The sequence below is a fragment of the Hippopotamus amphibius genome, chromosome 11, assembly GCF_030028045.1.
Source record: "Hippopotamus amphibius kiboko isolate mHipAmp2 chromosome 11, mHipAmp2.hap2, whole genome shotgun sequence".
Lineage (NCBI taxonomy): Eukaryota > Metazoa > Chordata > Mammalia > Artiodactyla > Hippopotamidae > Hippopotamus > Hippopotamus amphibius.
Window position 1 is genome coordinate 111,132,636 of NC_080196.1, and position 22,633 is coordinate 111,155,268.

At 55.1% G+C, this 22,633-nt stretch overlaps 2 protein-coding genes across 4 annotated transcripts in view; one reads left to right on the forward strand and one right to left on the reverse strand.

Annotated features, from left to right (window-relative positions):
- Positions 1-6,731, reverse strand: part of DIPK1C (divergent protein kinase domain 1C) — a 43,307-nt gene extending 36,576 nt beyond the window's left edge. The window contains exons 1-4 of the mRNA XM_057698220.1: positions 6,689-6,731; positions 5,563-6,497; positions 5,365-5,417; positions 1,622-1,683 (exon numbers count right to left, since the gene is read on the reverse strand). Of these exons, the coding sequence (XP_057554203.1) occupies positions 1,622-1,683; positions 5,365-5,417; positions 5,563-6,497; positions 6,689-6,731 (1,093 nt within the window). The remainder of the gene's footprint in view (positions 1-1,621; positions 1,684-5,364; positions 5,418-5,562; positions 6,498-6,688) is intronic.
- CNDP2 (carnosine dipeptidase 2) lies at positions 5,804-21,989 on the forward strand. 3 transcript variants are annotated; one of them, XM_057698447.1, is made up of 12 exons: positions 5,804-5,860; positions 8,334-8,424; positions 9,549-9,692; positions 13,299-13,461; positions 15,456-15,544; positions 16,099-16,299; positions 16,544-16,628; positions 17,348-17,508; positions 19,316-19,480; positions 20,433-20,574; positions 20,800-20,947; positions 21,336-21,989. In XM_057698447.1, exons 2-12 carry the CDS (start codon positions 8,365-8,367, stop codon positions 21,403-21,405), a joined length of 1,428 nt encoding a protein of 475 aa, XP_057554430.1. In that variant the 5' UTR covers positions 5,804-5,860; positions 8,334-8,364; the 3' UTR covers positions 21,406-21,989. The 3 variants fall into 3 exon arrangements, with proteins under 3 accessions (XP_057554430.1, XP_057554429.1, XP_057554431.1); XM_057698446.1 differs by lacking the exon at positions 5,804-5,860 and adding an exon at positions 6,500-7,952; XM_057698448.1 differs by lacking the exon at positions 5,804-5,860 and adding an exon at positions 6,500-6,921.
- The last annotated feature ends 644 nt before the right edge of the window (positions 21,990-22,633 follow it).

Below are 22,633 nucleotides of genomic sequence, written 5' to 3' on the forward strand. Positions count from 1 at the left end.
AGGGCAAACACTGCGTGATTCCACTTAAGTGAGGCATCTAAGTAGTCACACTCATAGACAGAGTAGACTGGTGGTTGCCAGGGGCTGGGGAGGTGTGGGGGTGGGGGGGATGGGAGGATGCAATTCAGTGGGTATAAGGTTTCAGCTATGCAAGATGAATGAGCCCTAGAGATCAACATGGTGCCTGTTTGTGCACTTACAAATCCGTCCAGAGGTTAGACTTCAAATTAAATGTTCTTAATACAGTAAAAAAGGAACTTTTTGGAAATTCTGCCAAAGTTATCTTTTTTGTATATTGAGTCATACTTTTGTTTTTTTTAAAGAAAGGCACATTCACAGATTCCATTGTCTTTCAGGGTTTTGGTGATGCTGTCACAACTGTAGACGGAAGACATCCCACACAGGAAGATGGGGAAGGAAGAGCACTGTAACTTTCCTTCCAGGTCACTATGCCTGTAAGATACCCCTGTTTGAGAGGACCATCGGAGGCAGGGGAGGAAAAAACAAACAAACAAAAAATAGCTTTATCCATCCATTCATTTGTCCACTCACTCTCCGCGTTTAGTGAGCACCTGCTGCGTGCCGGGCACTAGACGGATTCAGGACTTGCAGCCCACGTTCAGCATTCTGTCACTGCACCTTTTTGTTGATATGACACAACTGTGATTTTTCAAAACACTCTTTCCCAAAATGTTATATTGTGAAGATCTCTGTGGCAATCGAGATGGTCAGCAAAACCGTATCTTTGAAAAGGCAGACACTAAAAAAGAAAATTCAGCACTAAACTCACAAGGCCCCTTTTCAGACACACAGCAGCCGAACTCTCTCTCTAGTAAGAAATACATGGCAAAGAACACCTGCCGTAAAACAGAGAACAGACTGTCCTGCGTGCCCGGCCGTGACAGCACAGGGCGGAGCGCCAGCTCTAGAGTCTAAATGTTAACCTCGGTGCATATTTATTCCAGTTCCACGGTGCTTTGTTGACCTTTGTAAAAAGCTCATAAATAGTGGAAACAGCAAAGTCTTACATCGTGAAGCTCTTTCAGGCTCTTTGAACTTGAAAATCTTGGGCATGGTCAACATAGATTTCATTGAATTCGAGAAAACTGCAGGGGTTTTATGAACTCACCCAACTGATGTTCTTACTATCCTCAGAGTTAAGGTGTCACATAATTGTTCCAGGCCAGAGAGCAGGAAACGCTGATTTAGAAAGTGAAGACCAGGGACTTCCCTCGTGGTGCAGTGGTTAAGAATCCTCCTGCCAATGCAGGGGACACGGGTTTGATCCCTGGTCCGGGAAGATCCCACATGCCGAGCAGCAGCTAAGCCCGAGTGCCACAACTACTGAAGCATGCGCACCTAGAGCCCGTGCTCCACAACAAGAGGAGCCACGGCAGTGAGAAGCCCGCGCACCACAATGAAGACCCAATGCAGCCAAATAAATTAATTAACTAAAAACTTAAAAAAAAAAAAAAAAGTGAAGGCCAGGCTCACCTGCAGCTGCTGCAGCTCTAGTTGTTTTTTATTTGGGGGGTGGGGGTGGAGTGGGGAGAGGTAGTCATCAGAATAATGGAGTTTTCTTCCAAGTAGTGACTTAAAAGGCCTCGTTTCCATCTCTTACCTGCGTACTCACGCTTCTCTGCCCAAGGTGGCACCTCCAGGTTCTTGGATGAAAGTACCATCCTGGAAACCATTAAGTCAGGCAGTCAGCACTGAGTCGGGGTAGCTTTTGTCTTAAGGATAAAAGCAGTGCTGTTCCTTCAAATGCAGGGATAGCGTCCCGATCTGACCCCAAATGGGCATGGAACCTCTGTCACTTCTGCCAGAGTCACCAGCGAGCCAGGGCCAGCTGCCCCCAGAGTCCCACTTGCCAAAAGACTCTCTTGTTCTGTGTCCTGCATTCTGGGGAGCAGGCCAGGCAGGGCCCGCGGTCATGCTGCCCTCTCCGCGGTCAAGCACAGGTGGCATCTGTCTCAGGCTCCTGCAGCACAGAGCACCCTCCACCCCGCTGAGCTGGGCCGTCACCCCCTCAGCCAGGTTGGGGTTGCACCAGGTGGGGCACCTGACACAGAGGCGGCCACTGGCCTGGAGGGAACCTGGCCAGGCCTTCTGCCCAGCAGGGGAACTGACTCCTAACGGTGACTTGCTAAACCAATCATTATACTCTCTTTTTGAGAAATTTCAACTTGAGACAAAGAAAATGAATGTTCAGTGTCCTAGTAGAAGCAGAGTCACGCAGTGCAGAAACCAAAGGCACGAGTGCCGTGGACTCCATGGGTAACTGCTGGGTCATCAGGGTGGACACTGGCCATCGAGTGGGTATGGCCCTGCGTGGCACCCAGCAGTCCGTGGGCCACACTCTCTACGAAGCCCCCTCCATCTTAGCACCTGTGTGCTTCTCTCCCCTGGGAGCTAAGGGCCTAACCAGGGGGCTCAGAAGACCCGCTGGGCGTGGTCCTTACCCTGGAGTGATGCGTAACTGTCTGATGGTGACGAGTCAGACAGAACAAAGGAAGATTGTCCTCAGTGGAAGCTGCCCTACCTCTCCCAACTCATTTTCTATCTCATTTTTGAAATATCTTCCTGGGTTGAGAGTAGGAAACCATGCAGGTATTTGTTAAGTAAAAACCCACATGCCCTGCATGTCAGAGCCTTGGCTCTGGAAAGAGGGGTTCTGGGTGGAGACCTCATCCATGGCTCATTGGGAGGATAGAGGACGCTGTGGCTCCTGGATGCTCTACTTGGGGACATGGGGCGGGGGTAAGGCCGGTGAAGTGTGAGTCCTGGTTACGTGGAGCCTGCAGCCCCTACATTTATGCTACTGCTTCCGCTCTGGATCAGACCTTACATCTCCCTGCAATGGGGACGTGAGACCACAGCCTAAATGTGAGAGGAGCTAGACAGTTCACTCTCAGCCTTTGAGTCTCCAAGGGCTGCCTGGTCCCCATCATAAAGAATGGGGGGTGGCATGTGACAGACACACTGAGGGGGACCCACAGAGACCGCTGTGAGCTGAGGCATGTGGAGCAAGGCCGGGTCTGCTGCCCCCTCCTCGCCTCCTCACACTCGGCTCTTTGTGCATCTGACTTGGCAGGCATCCTCTAAGGTGGTGACCTACCACTTCTCTGCATCTGGGTTCGGAAAACAACTGGGTTCTCCAAAGTGGCCTCTGTGCCCAGGAAAATTCTCGGTTTTCCAGGGTGATGGATGCTCCCACGGTCTGTGTGCTCAGTTAAGTTTGGTCAAACAGAACTGCCTGGGAGTCTGAAGGCTAAGCTCTGTGACCATGCTGGGAACTGAAAATCGTGCTGATTGGAAGGAAGCATGAGCGAATGTTGTATCAACGGATGTGCAATCAATGGTAACTTTCACGATGCTGATATTCCCTAAGTTCTCAGAGTAAGTCACATCATTTCTCTTTCTGAAGCATCCAACCTCTGGTCACCCGACCACATAGCTCTTTCTTTGTCTTCTCTCAGTGTCCCTGTTCCTCCAAAAATCTAGCAGACAGAAGAGAAACCTGTTTACTTAGCTCCTTAAACTAAGATCAGATTTGTCAATACCGAGCAATCTGCAAAGCATCCTTTACCCAAGAAGGACTGGATTGCAGCGCCACCTGCTGGACATTTTCAGCTGTGCACCCCCTGGTTTAAATAACAGCTCATTTACTTCATTGCTGCGTAAGGCAGTGGGCTTCACGGAAATACCCGCGGGCACAAGAAGACTTTTAAAGAAGGGTTCAGAAAGTTTTAAGGGAACCAATTCCAGCTGCCCCAATTCCACGTTTTCTCTCTCCGACAGCAAATACACCTGGGAACCTGCTGGCAGAGACACCTGCTGCCCTTTCTGCCTTCCTGCCCTCCTTTACAAGACACTCAGAGCCACACAGGCTGAAGGTTTGTGTCCCCCCCAAAATTCATATGTTGAAACCGGATCCCCAAAGGGATGGTAGTTGGAGGTATTTGGTATTTGGGCCTTTTGGGAGGTGATAAGGTCATGAGGACAGAGCCTTCAAGAATGGGATGTGTCCTTACGAAAGAGACCCCAGAGAACTTTCTGGCATGTGAGGTTACATCGAAGACAGCCTCTGTGAACTAGGAAGTGGGCTCTCCCCAGACACTGAACCTGGTGGCACTTTAATCTTAGACTTCCAGCCTCCAGAACTGTGGGAAATATATTTTTGTTGTTTATAAGCCACCCAGTCTGTGGCATTCTGTTCTAGCAGCCTGAGCAGACCCAGATACTCAATGCCAGGCATCTTTCTAAGGGCTGTATGTTATTAGCTCTTTAAAAGCCAAAATGCTCCAAACAAAGGGACAGTTTGAAATACAATTTGAAAGTATGTTATTGGAGACCGCCTCCTCACTCAAGACCACCTGTCAGTTGCATATTTTGCTTTCTTTCAAGGGGCAGGAGGTAGAAAGTTCCACCTTCCGACAATTAACTTTATATTTCCAAACAGAAGAGTTCTATAAGAAGAGCAAATTTTGCATTTTCTTAACTTTCATTCAGATTTGCAGGACAAACATTTTCATTAACTTTTGCCAAAGGATTATTAGGTACTGTAAATGCACACTCACTTTTTACTTGGACCCAAGCTTCATCTTTGCTTTTATTTATTTCCACCACATGCCCATAAAATTAAAAAAAATGGGTAATGTGTTATGGATTCTATTCTAAATCACTTTTTTTTTGCTGTATTTTTTTTTACCGAATCCTGTCTCATTCCAGCAATAATCTCATTTATAGATAGCCTGAACTAATTTCTTAAAAGCCTAATAGATATGAGTAAAGGATAGATTTCCAATAAATTACTTTAAATAGCTAAAAATTCTTTACCAAAGTATATAATAAATATATAGCCTTTTTTCTTTTTGTCAATCATGTACTACTAATAACTGTAATGAGAATATATCTGGGAAGGAAAAATTTAACACTTGGAACTTTCTAGTTATAGTAAAGTAAATACTAATTTAAACTTTTATACATATTCTGTTGCAGAAAGCGTATGATAGGATCATCAATAAAAGACTCAAGTATAAACATGTTATAGTTTGACAAAGTTCCGCAAGGGATGTGGATGGAAATAGAATTTCTAAGGAAAAACAAGCCCCGTAAAAATTGAGGTCGTTTTAAAGTACGTACAGGGTGTGGGAAACGACATCCCTTGCAACTATGAAACTTGCTATTAAAACAATAACAACAGAGAATATGGCAGGGGTAAAAGTTCTGCCAGATTTTGGGGGAATATTCTAACGGAGGTCACCGCATCCCCAAGGGTCCTTGTGAGGGCTGAAGAGAGAAGCAGTAGATGCTGAGTAAGGAAGTGGCGGGCCCACCGTCCTCACTAAGCCCTAGGATCACTGGACATTGAACACGAAGATGCCTCCCCTCGCAGCAGCAGCGGCGGGGAAGGCCTGGCGAACAAAGGGCCGAAGCGACAGGGAACCGCGACGCCATCCCTCAGGAGCCCGCGGGGACGGGGGCTTTTGATGGAGGGGCTGGGGGTGGGGGCCCCCACTTCGGACCCCCTTGCACTAAAGACCACCTCCTGGACCTCACCGAGGGGGCACCAAGCCGGGGACGGAGGGAGCTCCCCCGGACAGCGGCTCCGGAGCCCCGCCTCCCGGCCTCAGCCCCGCCCCCGTACCGCCCCCGTATCGCGCAATGGAGGGGCGGGGCGACGGCGGGGCGGGGCGACGCCGTCTCCAGCCAGGCCCGGAATTGGCGGACTGCACGGCGACGGGGGCGGGGCGACGCCCGCTCTCCGCGCGAGGTCGGGGGTGGGTGAGTGGGCGGGGCGGCGGTGGGGGCGTGGCCGGGGCACGTGGTGCGGAAGCGGCGCCGCAGCGACGCGCGGGTGAGCGGCCTTCGCGCGCCGCCGGGCGGGGAGGCCCCGGAGGGCGGCGGGAGCGGAGCGGAGGCCGGGGGGGCGCGGATGGCGGGGGCCGGGGGCGCAGGCCCGCGCCGCGCGGGGCCGGCCTGACGGGACAGCGGGGCGTCCGGGCGACCATGCGGCGCGCTCGGGGGCCCGGGCTCTGGGGCGGCGGGGAGGACGCGCGCCGGCCTGTCGCCCCTGCCCGGCGCGGCCGCGGAGAGCGGAGGCCCGGCTCTGCCCGCAGAGCGCTCGGCGGAGGCGTGAGGCTGGCGTCGCGGGGCGGCCCCGTCCGCGCGGAGGGCCGGGAGGGCGCGGCCGGCCGCTCCGAGGCAGCCTGCGCCGCGTCCTCGGGACCCCGGGCCTCGCAGGCGGGGCCTGCGAGCCGCCCCCGCCGCCGGCACGGGCCCCTGGTGCCCACTCGGGGACCGGCCGCTTCCACCCAGGCCTTCGTCCTCCCCGGTGCATGGCCGGGAGCGTGTCTGTAGAACTGTGTGTTTGGCTTGAAGGTCTAGATTGGGCAAGCCAGAGGTTGCCTCCGCCGTGCCCGCGGTGTTTACGCGGGTTTGTGCAGTCTGACGTGTGCCTTGAATCAGGGCAGGGCGGGACGGGGCGCTCAGAGCTGCGGGAGTCGCTGGACGGTGCTGCTGGCTAGTTCCCGGTGCTGCTGTATCCCTTCTTCCGCCCTCGCTAGTTTCCCTGTTGAGGTTGTGTTACTCCCCCAGAGCCTCAGGTTCCAAGAGGGGAGTGAGGCTGGCCTTCCTTTCTAGCCGGTGGTATTTGCTTTTGTTCTCTCCAGCTCAGCGCTTTTACCCTCATAAATGGGGTTCACCAGGGCATATAAAACTGGCCCCATGTAATGGCCTTGGTACGGGCGGCGGGGAAACAGGAACAACCAGAAATGTGAGGGGGGAGGGGCGGGGATGGACCTGGCCTCACCTCTGATGGGTTAGCAGTCCACAGGAGCAGCTGCTTTCTCACCAGCCCTGGCGAGGTGGCCCGCAGAGCTGAACCGTCCGTCTCTGTTTACCCTCCTTTAGTAAAAGGTGCACCTGAAATCGTTACAGCTTTGACCTTAGCTGGGAGGCCATTTAATTGGGCCACAAGGAACATATTATTGGGAACATATTAATGAGAATATATGAGCGTGGGATTTGTGGTATTTAATGACCAGAAACTGAAATGAAAAGTACCTGATGTAGCATATTGTTCTGCTCAACAAATAGGCTTCCTTTTATGGTTAGAAACTTTGACTTATATGCAGTGCCTCTGCATTCAGGGGCCCCAGTCTTTGAGATAAGAGCCTTGGCTGAAACCCTCTGAGTTGGCTGGGAGGTTTGTGTGCTGCTTTGTGAGTGTTGGAAGAGGATGTCCTTATGAACTCACAATGCACTTCCTCGTTCTGCTGCCAGGCTTCATGTCTCAGTGGATTAAGTCTCTCCTCTGTTTAGAAGTCACTTCAGAATCCTATACCAAGAAAAAGATGCTGTTTAACTACAGTGTGTCCACACGCAGGCGCTTATCAGGCTCCAGAACTAGAGATGTAGTGAGGTCTTGTGACTCTGCAGCTGTGGTTCTGAAAGGCTTCCCATCCCTGCGGTGCTGAGTTTGCTCCCTGTCACTAAGCTGTCTTCAGTCACTGCTGAGGTTTGAGTCTTGCTACGTGATGGAATCTGAGCTGTCAGTTACAGGAAGAAGGGAGAACCAATTTTGAAAGCCCCGATTCCGGGCTTTTCTTTGTTTCATGTTGGTTCCAGGTTTTACAGGTGGTGAGTCAAGTAGTCGCCCCCCGCCACCCGGACCTGTAAGGTGGGGCAGGGTGTGTCGGGTCTCGCACAGGAGAAACTGGGTGTTAGAAAAATGCACCTGGAGGCTGGAAGTCTCTATCTTCATCAGGCCCTAGTGGAGTCTCTCAGGTCGTGTTGGCTGTTTCTGGGCCTAGTTTGTCAGTTTTCTTAAAATGAATCGACATCCCTCTCCTTGGGCCGTTTCTCCTGTGTTGTCAGTTTGTGGCACAGAGACAGGATGTGACATTTTTGCTGAGAGCCTTGGAGTGATTGTTTCCTCTGTGGTAACAGTAAGTGATTGTTTCTCTGTGTACTTTAAGAGAGTAAAGTTAAATTAAAAAGAAAAAGTTTTTAAATGCCGGTATATTGGTGCTCCTGGGAAGTACCTGCTTTTAATTTACATCAGGTTGTCTCCAACTCAGGCCCTCCCTTCAGTTACCTGCCATTTTGACACACAATTCTGTGGGCGTTTTCCTTCTGAAAAAAGAATGGTGATAAGCCTGAGCCTCTGACTGCTTTGCAGAGCCGTTGTGTCTGCTGAGGGCACTTCCTGGAGTCCTCGTGACAGCTGCTGGCCATCCAGTGCTGGTCGGGGGGCGGAGCACAGTTTGTGATCCTGAACAGTTGGGCCCTGTCTTGGTGCAGGCCTGACAGTTTCTTCCTCCTTCCAGGAATCTCCAGGGTCTGTGGTCTTGTTGAAAGATGTCGGCCCTCTCCGCCCTGTTCAAGTACGTAGATGAGAACCAGGATCGCTACGTTAAGGTAAGGGGATGTTTATCCCAGTAAACATTCAAGTCCAGTTTAATCACAGGGCACCCAGAGGAACTTTCAGGAAGCCAATATGAATGACACTGTTCTAATCAGGTACTAAAAATACGGTCTAGAGGGAGACGGACAAGTGTCAGTGAGATCTCACTATGTGGAATCTGAGGAAGCTGAGCTCAGAGAAGTGGAGAGGGTCAGACGGTGGTTGTCAGAGACTGGGGACGGGGATGTGGGGAGGTGTTGGCCAAAGGCTACAGACCTCAGTTACTAGATGAATAAGCTCTGGGGTCCTGTGCACCGCGAGATCATAGCTAGCAGTGCTGTGTTGGGTGCTTGCTTGAGTAGATCTTCAGTGTTCTCACCACAAAATAAATAAATAAATAAATAATGTGTATTGTGTAAAGGTCTTTTCCTCTGCTGTCTCATCATAGTATATGTTACTCTTTTGGCTTTTGACACAAACTCTTGATACATGCTTCTAGAAATTTGCAAAGCTAATTCAAGACTTGTTTATTCTCCCTGGTGTACCCCCAAAAAAATAATAATAAAAAAAAAAGACTTGTTTATTCTCGAGGTAGATATAAATTCAAGAACTATTTTTACATTTAGCATGTTTTAAATGATTCGTGATGTTATATATTAATCTGTTTCTTGATGCTAACTTAAAGAATAATGCTTTAAAAATTGCCATTGGTAGACATATATCAGATGAAATCTTTAGAGTTCCCATTCTAAAAATTGTATTTTAAGAACTTGGCCATTGTCAGGGTGATAAATAAGCCAACTTGGACTGTGAAAATATTGGGTATTTTCTGTATCTTTCAGTTGTAATTTTGTCAGATTCAGATATAAACGTGTTTATGGAACTTTGTACATCTTCCACTCACGTCATGCTTAGCGGTTAACGATTTTTCTGTCATGGTGTATAGTTCTTCGTGCAGGGTCAGTACAAACAGTCCTTCTATATCTTAAACGAAAAGCAGAGGCCATGGAGCTCTTCCTCTGCGTCTGGACAGCATGTTCCAAGTGGAGTGGCCACAGGTAGCAAGTGAGCCTGAAGACAGCACACTCGTGGGTCCCTTCCTCCTTCAGTCCCTTCTGTTCATATCATCCACAAACAGAAACTCGCGGAATGGGTGGCCATCCAGAGTGTGTCTGCGTGGCCTGAGAAGAGAGGTGAGATCAGGAGGATGATGGAGGTCGCCGCCGCTGACATCAAACAGCTGGGGGGCTCCGTGGAACTGGTGGACATCGGGAACCAGAAGGTAGGCGGCTGGCGCTCTCTGCGCTGTAGAGTCAAAACGAGCAGGTTTACTGAGGACTCGGCAAGGTCCTGCTTGTCTTTGCTACAGGTGATTTGCTGGTCTTTCAAACAAACAAAGAAAGCCTGATTTGATGCTAGACCATGTGATTTCTTGAGTTGGGTTGGGCAGAGATTTGTTATCTTCCAGGAAGGAGGACTGTTGAGGGTTATTCAAGTGGAAGTTAGCGTGATAGCCACTCTTAGAGGAGCTGACATTCCTTCCCAGAAGTCAGTCGGCCTTCAGACCAGGAAGTTGCACTCTGCCCATTAGATGCAAAACGGATGAAGACTCCCACTCACACCCACTGTGTCCCCGGCGTCCCAGTTGGTAGAAACAGCACTTCTTCATGACTTGGTTCCTGGAAAAGAGCGACTTTATGTCTGGGGCTCGGGGCTCAGTTGCATTTTAATGCAGGAATCTGACAGATTCTAACTGGAATGAACAATCTCACTTTATGGAACGTTATTCTGCTATTTTTGTTTCAGATGACTTCAGTCCTGTGTTAATTACCTGTTTCATGCCATGCATTTTCAAAGTTTGTAATACTCTTATGTTGCAGGGATGACTGGGTTTGGTTTATCTTGGTTCTCTTGCCTGCTGATTTATGGGTCAGATGAAGTCATAGTCCTGGGATCTTAGGTGTGACATTCAGCCCAGTCTACTCTTTTCATAAATGAAAAGACCTGGAGGCCCAGTCGGGCTCTGTCTCCCTGGGAACCAATAATAGGCCCATGGCAAAGGAGATCAAAACCTGGGCCTTCCAATTCCCAGTCCGGTATTGTTTGTGTGAGATTTCTTCAGACCACAGACTTAATAGTTAAGATTACTCAAGTTACGTCACAGCTTCCTAGGACTTTAGCCACTCGTGAGAGGATAAACCAAGTTTCTACTTCTTTTTCTTTTTTTTTAACATTTATTTTTATTTATTTGGCTGCGCCGGGTCTTAGTTGCAGCATGCAAGCTTCTTAGTTGTGGCATATGAACTCTTAGTTGTGACATGTGAACTCTTAGTTGTGGCATGCAAACTCTTAGCTGTGGCATGCAAACTCTTAGTTGTGGCATGCACGTGGGATCTAGTTCCCTGACCAGGAATCAAACCCGGGACCCCTGCATTGGGAGCACAGAGTCTTAGCCACTGGACCACCAGGGAAGTCCCCCAAGTTTCTTTGAGTTATTTTCTGTTAGGAGCATTCTTGACTTGCTTCCTCTCCCTTTTTTCCTAATATGTTTTTAAAAATCTAGGTGGCAAATAATTTTTGAGTTGTTTCATTAAAGTAGATGGATCTATTCTATTTAACATGGATGTTACAGTGCCGTTCTTAAGAAGAGACCTTCCACAGAAGACTAACGTGACCACTCCCCTCTTTGAGTTACACGACACCTATTTTTATCAAGGGAGGAGTTGGCAGCCTTCATCACTGTTGGAGGAGTTCTGCCGAGGTCCTCATGGGATGCAGTCATAGCACATGTGGTCGCCTCTGCCCATCGGTTCATTAGGCAGCAGTGTTCCCTTTTTCTGGGGCGGGTGTGGAGGTGGCTGTCAGCACAGGTACACGCAGAAGCTGGGGCACCTTCAGGCTCTAGGAGGAAAGATGATGTTGGGAGTTCTGGGTCCTGGTGACGCACTTGGAGCCTGGTGTCTGGTGGGTGAGCCTCGGGGGCAGGTGTGACGGTGGGAAGGCTGCTTTTGGGCTCTTGGGGCCTCCCTGCCAGGGCCAGTGTGGGAGCCATCAGGTCTGGTCAGCCTGCAGCCCAGCTGCTGCCCGAGGCCAGTAGATGTGGGAGGCCTGGTCCCCGAGGGCCTGAGCTCCAGACAGAGGAGCTCAGGAAATGGGACAGTCGTGGCTCTTCTGAGCCAGGAAGTGACGGAAGGGCTCCCGGCACCGGTGCCGTGGGTCAGGGACCGGGAGCTGGGCTTGTGTGGTGGCCGTGGGAATGGGTGGAAAGGAGGAGAATTGTGGACTCTGTCACAGACTTGTGCCCAGACAGGTGCTCTGGGAGAGGACCGCGTGTTACCCCTGTGGACACATCACTGTGTGTGTCGCCCAGACCTTATCCTGTGATGTCTGGAGGAGTTGGGGAAATCCAGAGAGAAATTTGCAGATCCCAGCATGAATTTCTATGGGCCCAAAAGGCTTCCTGGAAAATGCTAAGGTATTTCAGAGGAGCTGCCAGGAGTAGAAATTGATTTAGAGAAAATCTGCTGTTTAACTCTCACTTCCCTGTGAGGCAGGCACTGAGCCAGCTGCAACCGCAATGCCCCATGTCGCATGTGACCAGGGCAGAGGCTTGGTTTAAGCAGCGATTCTTTCCCCTGGCGGCTGCGGCCGTCCTCGTGAGTGACGTGGCGGTGACGTGGAGCCCAGGGCTCCGTGTGGGTGGCTGTGGGATCAGCAGGTATTTGTGAGTGGGGGGCACTGGAAAGACAGCTTCGGCATGTACCCTGCCAGCCTGGCACGTCCCTCGGTGGACGTGCACACGTCGAGGTGCCAGTGCTGCTGGGAGTTTGGGGAAGGACGCTGTTACCGGCCCATCACCAGCCTTGGCCTGATTTGCTTATAGGTTTTAGCTGGTGCCCGTTTACCTCTTCATTGTAAACTGTTAGTGTAGCTTCAGGATCAGTTTGGTTTGTGTGGTCTCTTTATTCATCTAAGTTTTCAGAGTGTTTTCTAGTAACTAGACTTACATGTAGGTGTGTGATTGTTCTATTGGAAATAATCTTGCTCCTGCAGCTGAAACACGGGATGTGCTCCTTTCACCTTCCCTGCCATTTGTGGCACATTGCAAGGACCTCAGGTTGTCCTCTTAGAAGTTAGGAACTTGGGGAGGTGGACGGGTGCCAGGTGTCTGGCCCATGGTTTACCATGAAAGGTGGAGATGCTGAGCTGATGTGAACGTTGGAGAAGACCTGAGTTTGATGTGGGGCTTGGTGTTGGTTTGCCTTAATACACCTGCTTTTCTCCTCTAGATAAGGAGAGGGTCCTGTGATGAATATCCGTCCCCCACTCTTACGGGACTGGGAGGCTGGTACGGCCTCTGGGAGGGGCTCCAGAGGAGCACCAGCTACTGTGGCTTGATGCAGTGTGGCCTGCGGCGCGTTGCAGTTCATCAGGCCCTGGGCTACGGCCCTTTCTGGGCCTAACTGTCATCTACTTAACAATCAAAATGTAACGTCTGCTTTAAGCTTACAGTAGTTTTTGTACATTATTTTAGAAAATAGTGAACTAAGTTGCATCCTTAACTCAGCTTTTGTAACATATTGTTATATAAAAGATTTTTTAAAAATCAACCTTTAAAAATTTACCAAGCCGCCTGCAGTTGGTAAACGTAATTCAGTCTCTGTCCTCTGGTGAGACGGCACGTTCCGGGTGGCCTGGCCGTAGACAGTCTCTGTGCTCTGGAGTATGGGAGAGTATGTTGTTAATGAATGACTCAGTTGAACAGTATGGTCTGGAGGGTGGTTGGTGAGAACAGATAAGATGGGCCAGGGCGTGTTGATAATGTCTGCTGTAAACACCACCCTCTTTAAACAAAGGCTGTCCTCCACGGCCCCCTCTCCTCCCCCAGCTCCCTGATGGCTCGGAGATAGCACTTCCGCCCATTTTACTTGGCAAACTGGGCTCCGACCCGCAGAAGAAAACTGTGTGCATTTATGGGCATCTGGACGTGCAGCCGGCAGCCCTGGAAGACGGCTGGGACAGCGAGCCCTTCACCCTGGTGGAGCGAGACGGTAGGGACGCTCCCTGGAGGAAGAGGAGTGCGGCAACATGTGCTTTAGGAAGTGCTCCCATAGCCTCTCGGTGGCTGTCTTTTCCGAACGAGCTGTTTTCACATAAGCTAGAAATTGGGTTCTGGACGTTTCACGCGTGCGCACCCGTCCTTGAAACCTCCAAAACCTTCCTTTCCCCGTGGAGCCAGGTCCCTGTGGCTCTGGGCCTGGTGGCCTTCCGTCTCCTGCTGACACGGTCCCAGGAAGCCCGATCTGAGCTGAGGCAGCGCAGCCCCCGAGCCCTGGGTCTCAGTCTGGCCCCATCGAAGCTGCTTCCTTCAGGGCTAGGGAAGCGCCCGCCTGTCCCCACGCCTGCCACCCTGGCGAGGATGCCAGCGACCGCCCCCGTGAAGCCGTCGAGGGCCCTGGGCCTGGCCCTCCGGCCTTCGTTTCTGAACCTTCACGGTTCCACAGCGCACACAGCCTTTGGCCGCGTGGAGCCGTCCCTTCGTTTGTACCTTGTCTCCTTGGGCGGAGTCCAGACTGTCTTAATTAAAGCCTTTCTTGCAAGACATGCTGAGGTTCTGTGGGCACGTCCCCGGCTCAGGGGTCGTCGGGTCATGACTGCACACAGCAGTCCTCAGAGTGCGCTTGCTGACGTGGGTCCATTCCAGGGCCTGCCTCCCCCGTCTCCTCTGCCCTTTCCCAGGGGCACCCCTCCTGCCCAGTGCTGCCCCGGGAACCCCCGCAGGTTGTCCCTGTCCCACCCCGGCTCTTCCCCCTTGGAAGGCCCTCCCCTGGCCTGCTGGGGCGGGTCCTGCGCCCCCTCCCACCCTGCCCCGCAGTGGCACCTCTCAGGGGCGCCAGCGGTGCCCCCATCTTCTCTCCCCTCCTTGTTCCTCGCCACCCGTGCCACAACCAGCCCTGTCCACCTGCCGCTCAGCCCCTCGCCCACCCCCCGGACGGACACACAGATAGACACACAGGACACATGAAGCTGGAGTGCCCCCCGTGGCCCAGAGAGGCTGCCCAAAAGCACCCAGCGGGGTGCAGGGCTGGCGCGGGCACTCTTGGCCTCTGTCCGCACGGGCCCTGCACAGCCCCGGCTCCCTGTGGTCACTTGGTCAGTGTTTGTCCCCAGAACAAGGGTGCCTCTTACAAGAACTCTTTTGCTTCTGTGAAAAGCAGATTTAGTTTAAAAAAGAAATCCCCAAGGCAGTGACGGCTTTAAGCCCCAGACCACTTTGGGGTGGGTCCGTTTGACCTGCCAAACATTGAAAACAGGCTAAGAGTGAGGAAGGCAGCGAACCGGCCAGGGCAGACGGAGGCCGGAAGAGGCCGCCCGAGCACGCGGTGCCCAGGGTTCTGGCCTCCCTCTGCCCTGGCCTGCCTCGAGCCTTCTGCTGCGCCATGTCCAGAAGGGAGGATCTGGGCTTGTTTCCCAGGTGTCTTTCAAGGTGGCCAGTGCCCAGCCCAGACACCGCTTTGTGTGGGGGCCCAGAGGGGGTGCTCAGAGGGGAGGTGACCAGGTACACCGGGGAGAAGCAACATCCGATCCTTTAGTGTTCAAAGTGAGAGCTCAGGGAAATACGTAACAAAGGTAAGTTTGGTTCTTCGTTACATTCGGGGTCAGCTGGTGGTGGGGAGAAGAGTGTGGTTCTCTGCGGACAGGGGTCCTGCACCCGGCCAGGTGTCCCACCCTCGTTGCTGCCGGCGGGCTGTGAGATTTTAACACACCGGCCGAGCTGCAGCGGGCTGACGGAGCCGGGTCTGCAGCCCGTGCCCGGGGGCGGCGGGGACCTTGGCCGCACCCCCAGGGCTTGCACTTGGATCAAGCAGGTGCTCTGGAAGATCCTAACCGTAGTGTTGGGTGGAGACCCGGGGCTCCTGGCAGAATAGAAGTGGGGCTTCTGATGTGAAGAGTCTTAGGGCCGCGTGGGGTCCTGCTGTGCTGTCGTCAGATGTTCCCTGAGAGACACTCCTTTCTGTGCTGACTCTGCGAATTGCTGTTCCAGGCAGACTGTACGGGAGAGGAGCCACGGATGACAAGGGACCCGTGGCCGGCTGGCTGAACGCCCTGGAAGCCTTCAAGAAAACCAGTCAGGTATGCCGCCCGCCTGGCTGCCCGAGTCACCTCCTGCACCTGCGGGCGCAGAGTGGGACTTTCTGTTCCAGAACAGCCCGCAGGGATCAAAGATCACAGGCCAGGAGACGGCACGCTGCTGCCAAACTGCAGCAGCACTGCTGGCCACGTTCCAGCTCAGAGGGTGTTTTCCAGTTTTAGGAAACGTTGAAGGTGCAGTGGTTTCACAGTTGTCCCAAGGTGACCCTGTTGGTGGCTTGTCAGCAAGGAGGCGAGGGTTCTGGGCGCTGACTGCACCTGGGGAGTGGGCGCTGGCCAGCACGCTCAGGCTGGGAGCTCCTCGCGATGCGTCCTTCTCAGCGTGACGGGCTGCAGCCACGCTCGTGCCTGGTGGCCCAGTGCCTGGGGGCTGAGGGTCTGTGCGGGCCACACACCGCCTGCCCAGTGGTCGGTCTGGAGGAAGTTGGGTACTTGAAATGCGTGATTTCACAACATTTGGTAGCTTCCTGGCTGTTGTTTCTAAGAAGTGAAAGTCTGTGAGTGCTGAGTGCCTGCTCTCACCGTCCCCGTCACAGGAAGTTCCTGTCAACGTCCGCTTCTGTCTGGAGGGCATGGAGGAGTCGGGCTCTGAAGGCCTGGATGCGCTGATCTTCGCCCAGAAGGACGCGTTCTTCAAGGACGTGGACTACGTCTGCATCTCCGACAACTACTGGCTGGGAAAGAACAAGCCCTGCATCACCTACGGGCTCCGGGGCATCTGCTACTTCTTCATTGAGGTCCGTGCAGGGCCGTGCGGGAGCTGCCGGGAGGGCCCACGCGCTCTCCTGTGATTGGCATTGCCAAGAGGATGTTTTGGTGGTTGCCAACGTTTTCTCATGTAGGACGCGCCTTGCTTTGCTTGTTGAGGGAGCAGGTTTTGATTTTGAGAATTGTCGTGTGAATGTTCTGTGCTCCCTTGACTGTCGTTTGGTAAGAACGAGCTCCCGTGAGCAGCCGAGCAGGGTGGCCGTGTGTCCGCAGGTGGAGTGCAGCGACAGGGACCTGCACTCCGGTGTGTACGGCGGCTCGGTGCACGAGGCCATGACCGACCTCATCACGCTGATGGGTGAGCACGGGCTCCGTCACGGTCACCGCTGGGCGACGGGGAGGGCGGTTGGCGTGGGTGCTGCCTCCAGGCTGCGTCGGCGTCCTCTCTCCCCCCACTCCGCGTGCGCTTTAGAAGACCCGCGTGCTTCATTCTGCCTCCCCTGCGTCAGCGCGTCCTCCCTTGTGCGCAGGGCCGCTCCGGTACCCCGCCTGCCCCACCCCGGAGCCACGGCCGTCCTTCCCCGGACACTGCTGTGTCCTCCGTCCCTGGAGGCACACGCTTCGGTCCGGTTGACGTGGCCGCTGGCCGCAGTGGGTCCGCGCGCTCAGCCCTTGGGGAGCGGGGCCCGAGGCCCTCTCGCCTGGCGCGCGGCCCCGCCCACGCGGGCCGAGTCCCGTTTCCTTCCCAGGTGGCGGGGCTGCTGTTCTAGGAGCAGGGTTTCCCTCCTCCGCCTGGGGGCAGGTCGTTTCTTGTGGAATGTGCATTGCAAGGGAACCCAGGGCAGCCTTGGGGTGTCTAGGGCAGGCCTGCGGGAGCCGCTTTGCTCCGTGCGCACCCTGCTCTGTGGCCACCGACGGGTCACCTGACTTCCCTATCTCCGTCTCTTTATCTTAAATGGAAGGTGACCCCTGCTCTCCTCCCCGGGCTGTGATGGGAACGGAGTGACCTGGGAAGCGCAGGTGCTTCGGCAGTGCCCGGGCCACGTGCACACTGAGCGCTCATCCCTGCCCCCCCAGGCTGCCTGATGGACCAGAAGGGGAAGATCCTCGTCCCCGGCATCAGCGAGGCGGTGGCCCCCGTGACGGAGGAGGAGCTGGAGCTCTACGACAAGATCGACTTCGACCTGGAGGAGTACGCCCGGGACGTGGGGGCAGAGACCCTGTTGCACGACGGCAAGGTGCTGCCCGGGCGCCGGTGTGGCCTGTCCACCCTCAGGCTCCCAGTGTCCCGGGGCCCCGGGGAGGAGGCTGAGGTCTGGACAGACTTGGGCGTCCCCCAGACAGTGCAGAAGCCAGAAGGCACCGTGCTCCAGGCTGGGAGGCGGGAGCTCTTGGAACTTGTAGGGAAGTTACTTTATCACCGGCCCAGAGATGGTTTAGCCTTCCTAACAGCACCAGTGCTAGGGCAGAAGCTGTTTCCACAAAATGTTTACTGAACGGTCAGGAGAAGATTGTGTGGTGACTTTTCTCTTAGCATAGTTCCTGGTTTATAAGGTCTGGACGTACGTTCACGTGCAATTTAGCCAAGCTTTAGTTGAATTGCAGCGGCAGGCCCTGGGGATAGAAGAGGAACACGGCCGGGCTTTGCCCTTGAGTGTCACCTCTCTAGGTGACAGATAGGCGGAGAAGCATTAGGGGATGTGTGGAGGCCGCCGTGGGGTGGTCTGCAGCCTGGGAGGGGTGAGGCTCCTCAGACAGGAGCGCCACGAGGCCTGCGGGAGACGGGGGAGCCGAGTAGCGGAGCGGGGCTTAACTGTCCCGCTGTTTGGCGGGGGGGGGCGGGGGGGGGGGGCGGGGGGTGGGCAGCTGGTGGGGCCTGGGATTCGGACTGAAAATGCCTGATGTGAGGGCCTCTGGCCTGCCGAGGGCTTGTGTGCTGTCCTGGAAGACGGCCATGTGACCGGTGTGGAGTAGAGGGATGAGCTGATGAGACCTCGCTGTGGACAGACTGTGGGCAGGGGCTGTACGGGCAAGGGGTGCGGCGGGATAGGAGCTGAGGCCGTGAGGCTGGGGGGCCGCTAGGCTACTGTGGGGGGTGAGGGGGACAGGGAGGTGGGGGAGGGGAGCTCCTCGGGCTCCGGACACATCCGAGAGGACCGAGTGGAGTAAGAACTTCACAGCAGGAGCTGAGAGGGGATCCTCACTGGCAGACGCTGTGACCAGGAGAGACTCGTCCCGGGGAGGACGCGTCTGGGGGAAGTTGGGCTCTGAACACGTTTGCATTTCCCCCGCGCTGCTGCCTTCCGGTAATGACTGCCTTTGCACGAGGTGTCTGCTGTAGCGCTGTGTACGTTCCTTCTGGGCGTCAGTGGGCTCTTTGGTTCACAGACAAGCCCAGAGTTACGTGCTGAGTCGCCGAGGAAGCCCAGGGGTTCAGGTGGCTGCGTGTCCTCCCCTGACGCATCCTGTGCCTCTTCTGGGACGCGAGGGGCATCAGAGGCGCCTTGTCGAGTCGACGCTTAGGAGATGGGGGCTGTTTCGTGCTGGTCCCCTCGGCAGAGGCGAGGCTGCCAGGCTTGTCCGTGGCACTGGCCTAGGAGGAGGTGCACGACCGGGCTTCCCTCCCGGTAGGAGCTACCCCTGCGTCTGCGTCCCGTCAGCCCGGGACCTAGCATGGCCTCTGTCACGTCTCCCCCCTCCTCCTGGCACCCCTGGCTCTGCCGCGGCGCTGATGTCTGGGGCTGTGACCCTCCCTGGGTTCTGTGGGGCCAGCACGCCATGGCTCTTGCGGTCAGTTTTGTGGATCCCAGTGGTGCGGAGCTGCAGGGAGGTGTGGAGAGGACACCTTTGCAGCCGGCCTGAGCATGGCACAGCCCTCTTGGTGGGGTGTTCTAGCAGCTGCCAGAGCACCTGTGGGCCCGGCTCATCTACCAGCTCTGCTGGGGTTGGTCCTGCCTTCCTGTGGGTGTGTGGACCCCAGGGCGGCTGGGCTCCTCCCTGAGCAGACAGTGCTGTCCCCTGACCCACTTGGTCATTTTCCTTCAGAAGGACATCCTGATGCACAGGTGGCGTTACCCGTCCCTCTCCCTCCACGGGATTGAAGGTGCCTTCTCTGGCTCGGGGGCCAAGACTGTGATTCCTCGCAAAGTGATCGGCAAGTTCTCCATCAGGCTCGTGCCAAACATGACTCCTGAACTGGTCAGCGAGCAGGCACGTGGGTCGCTGGGGCGTGGGGAGGGGCTGCCGTGCACCCAGAGACTGTCCCTAGGGCTCCGCATGTGTCCGCCTGCACACCTGCACCTGTATAGCCTTGTAGCTTGGCTCTTGCCAACTCAGCACTTGCTAGAAAAAGCAGTTCAGAAGCTAATCAGAGAGAAAAGCCAAATAAAAAGGCATCACATGTGAGTGACCTTTGTCACTGCTGAGGCATGCTAGAATCTATCTCTGACCTCTGACCTCTTGACCTCATCCTCCGGCTTCAAGGCAAATGCTGACTTTGGCTGAATCTGTTGTGGTGAGAGTCCAAGTCCGAGGTGAGCAGCTGGGGGGCAGAGTCCAGAGGGGAGGGCCCAGAGAGGGCAGCGTCTAGTATCTGAAAGTCAGCCGGGCTTGCGGGGAGCCGCCCTGCCCTCACCCGGGAGGTTTCCTGGGGAGATGGGGTCAGGAGCTTCCTTGTTGGGAGGGAAACAGGGCTGCTCTCCAGGCTAAGGACTGAGATTTTCCCGTCACGAGGTGTCTCTGGATCTGCATCTGGCTCTGGTTTTGCTCTAGATGTGATCATTTTTGTAAAGCAAGTTAAGGAACATTTTCTTTAAAATTGATTTAAATAGTATCATCATATGGGATTTAAATATTAACATCATATGGGAACATCTATGTAAAGGGTGAGTTGCTTGAAATTAAAACATTACCTTTTACTTGCAAATAACTGAATTTTGTTTCTTGATAAAATCCCGTTTTCTGTCATCACAGTTATGGAGATCAGTGTTTAGCAGCAGCAAATGAGACCCACTGCAGACCCGTAGACTCACTGTAGACCCCTCATAGACCCATTGTAGACCCACTGTAGACCCGCCCCCTGGATACTGTTGTGGAGTAGGTCACCAGCAACGGATCAGAGGCCAAGCTTGTTAAGACATTGTCTCTCCTGTCTACGGTTCAGGTTACGAGCTACTTGACCAAGAAGTTTGCTGAACTGCACAGTCCCAACAAGTTCAAGGTGTACATGAGCCACGGCGGGAAGCCCTGGGTATCCGACTTCAACCACCCTCACTACATGGCTGGGAGAAGAGCCCTGAAGACAGGTCAGTCGTCCTCCTTGGGGACTGATAGGCCCCGGCAGATCGTGTGGGCGCGTAGCTGTGTCTGCTGCGTCTCTGCGGGCTGGGCCGTGCCACCTCCGACCTTGGGAGCAGGGCCGCTGTCCCGGGGCTTTCAGGGGCCTGGACTCGGGGTTGCTGAACAGTAGATCAGAGGCAGATCTCTGGCCTCGCAGCCCTGCAGCTTTCTTTTATTCCGTTCTCCCTCAGTGTTTGGTATTGAGCCGGACTTGACCAGGGAAGGTGGCAGCATCCCTGTGACTTTGACGTTTCAGGAGGCCACGGGCAAGAACGTCATGCTCTTGCCCGTGGGGTCAGCTGACGACGGAGCCCACTCCCAGAACGAGAAGCTCAACAGGTGAGGGCAGGAAAGAGGGTCTGTCTTGACTGGGTGGGTCAGTCAGGGACTAAGAGGCAGAGAAGGGCCTTGCTTGGAGGGAGGGGGAGAGGACAGAGCCTCAGGTGTTAGGAAACAAGGCGGAGGCCTCGTATCCAGACAGACGGGGGGGGGGGCGCTGTGGTCCAGGTGCGGCCCTCCACACGAAGTGCCGGCGGAGAGCCGTGCGTTCCGTAGACCAGGACCAGGGCGGGTCCCTGGTGGGGCAGTCAGACTGGACTTGAGAACCGAGGCAAGCAGCAGTGAGGGCCAGCACGCCAGGACGGTGGGAGGTCCGCTCCCGGAAGGAACGCGGCGTGGGCCCGAGCTCGGGACGCCAGCCAGTGTGACGCCTGTTGCTCCCCGTCAGGCGCAACTACATCGAAGGGACCAAGGTGCTGGCCGCCTACCTGCACGAAGTGTCCCAGCTGAAGGACTGAGCGCCGCCCTCCGCCTGCCGCCTCTCCCTGCTCCCGCCGCTCGGGAAAGTGGACGCCCGTCTCCCTCCTTCTCTCTCATCTGATTCTGCAGGCCTCCGGGAGTGGGCGCGAGAGCCCCCGCCTGCCTCGGGGTGGCGTCCCCTGTCCCGGCGGCGATAAAGACGCCGTCCTGGGGGCTCGTGAACGACCCCGGGTGACAGCGGCATCCTCACAGGTGGCCAGCGTCACTTGGTCTCCAGGAAATAGCCGAGGCCTAAAAGCACACGTTCTGTGGACGGTTCTGGTCGCGGTCCACGTAGGCTAAAGAGAGGACCCGGTGCTTCCGGGCCCCCCCTCTGCCCCCAGCGTCAGGGCCGCACGCACCTGGAACGTTGCGTCACGGGCACCTGGTGCCTCGGGGGCCACCCTTTCTGATCCCTTTCTGTCTCGGGCACGTACTGTCCTTTTCTCGAGACCTTGACCATTCCTGGTGTTGCGTATCTTCTCTTTAGTACGGTCCCTCAACACCTAACCCTGACTGGGAGGGGTATCGGCTCTCAACCTGTGTTGCTGAATAAAAAGTGGAAGCGGAGCCTCTGGAGCCGTGGCTGCTGGGGCGCCTCCCTCCGCGGCCCCGCGTCTGTGGAGGCGAGGGGGGTGCTGCGGGGGCTGGCGAGCGGGGGCCGGGCCCGCAACGCCAGCGCCTGTCTCGCGCGCCCCTCCACGTCCCCGCTCCTGCTGCCGAGCCTCGCGAGAGCCAGTCTGGCTGGTTTAAACCAAGTGGTCCGCTGGCCCTGGGGAGGGAGGCGGAGGCCGGAGGAAACGCCCCAGGAGGCGCCCGGCCTTGTTGATGGTGAAGTCCACGTTTATCGTAAAGTCTGTGTGCTGGGCGTCCTGACCCATAGGCCAGGACGGTGGGGACGGGTGCTGTGTATGGCCCTGCGACACCCGACGCGTAGTAGGACGGAGGGGAAGTCACGCTTTCAGCCCAGGGCCCCTCCTTCAGTGCCCGGCTCCTCCTCTGCCCTGGAGTCCCCTCCGTGGTGCCCTCCGCAGCCCTGTGAGCTGCAGCCTCCCGTCTCCTTCCTCACCACCCGTCCTTCTAGTCCTCGGGGAGGCTGCCCTCCAGGGACCAGTCCTTGGAGTCACCTGCTCAGGGTCTGTGCACCTGAACTCTGGTTTCAAGCTAGGGAAGAAGCTTTACTCAGTGCTTGTGAAATGCATTCGTCCCGCTGCCCTTTGGGAGGGG

What these genes read in the sequence shown, in the direction of transcription:
- CNDP2 (XM_057698447.1), top strand. Translation starts at nt 8,365, where the DNA reads ATGTCGGCCCTCTCCGCCCTGTTCAAGTACGTAGATGAGAACCAGGAT. An exon ending in TCTGCTACTTCTTCATTGAG is followed by an intron (nt 16,300 to 16,543) that starts GTCCGTGCAGGG and finishes GTGTGTCCGCAG; the next exon opens with GTGGAGTGCAGCGACAGGGA. An exon ending in CTGAACTGGTCAGCGAGCAG is followed by an intron (nt 19,481 to 20,432) that starts GCACGTGGGTCG and finishes TCTACGGTTCAG; the next exon opens with GTTACGAGCTACTTGACCAA.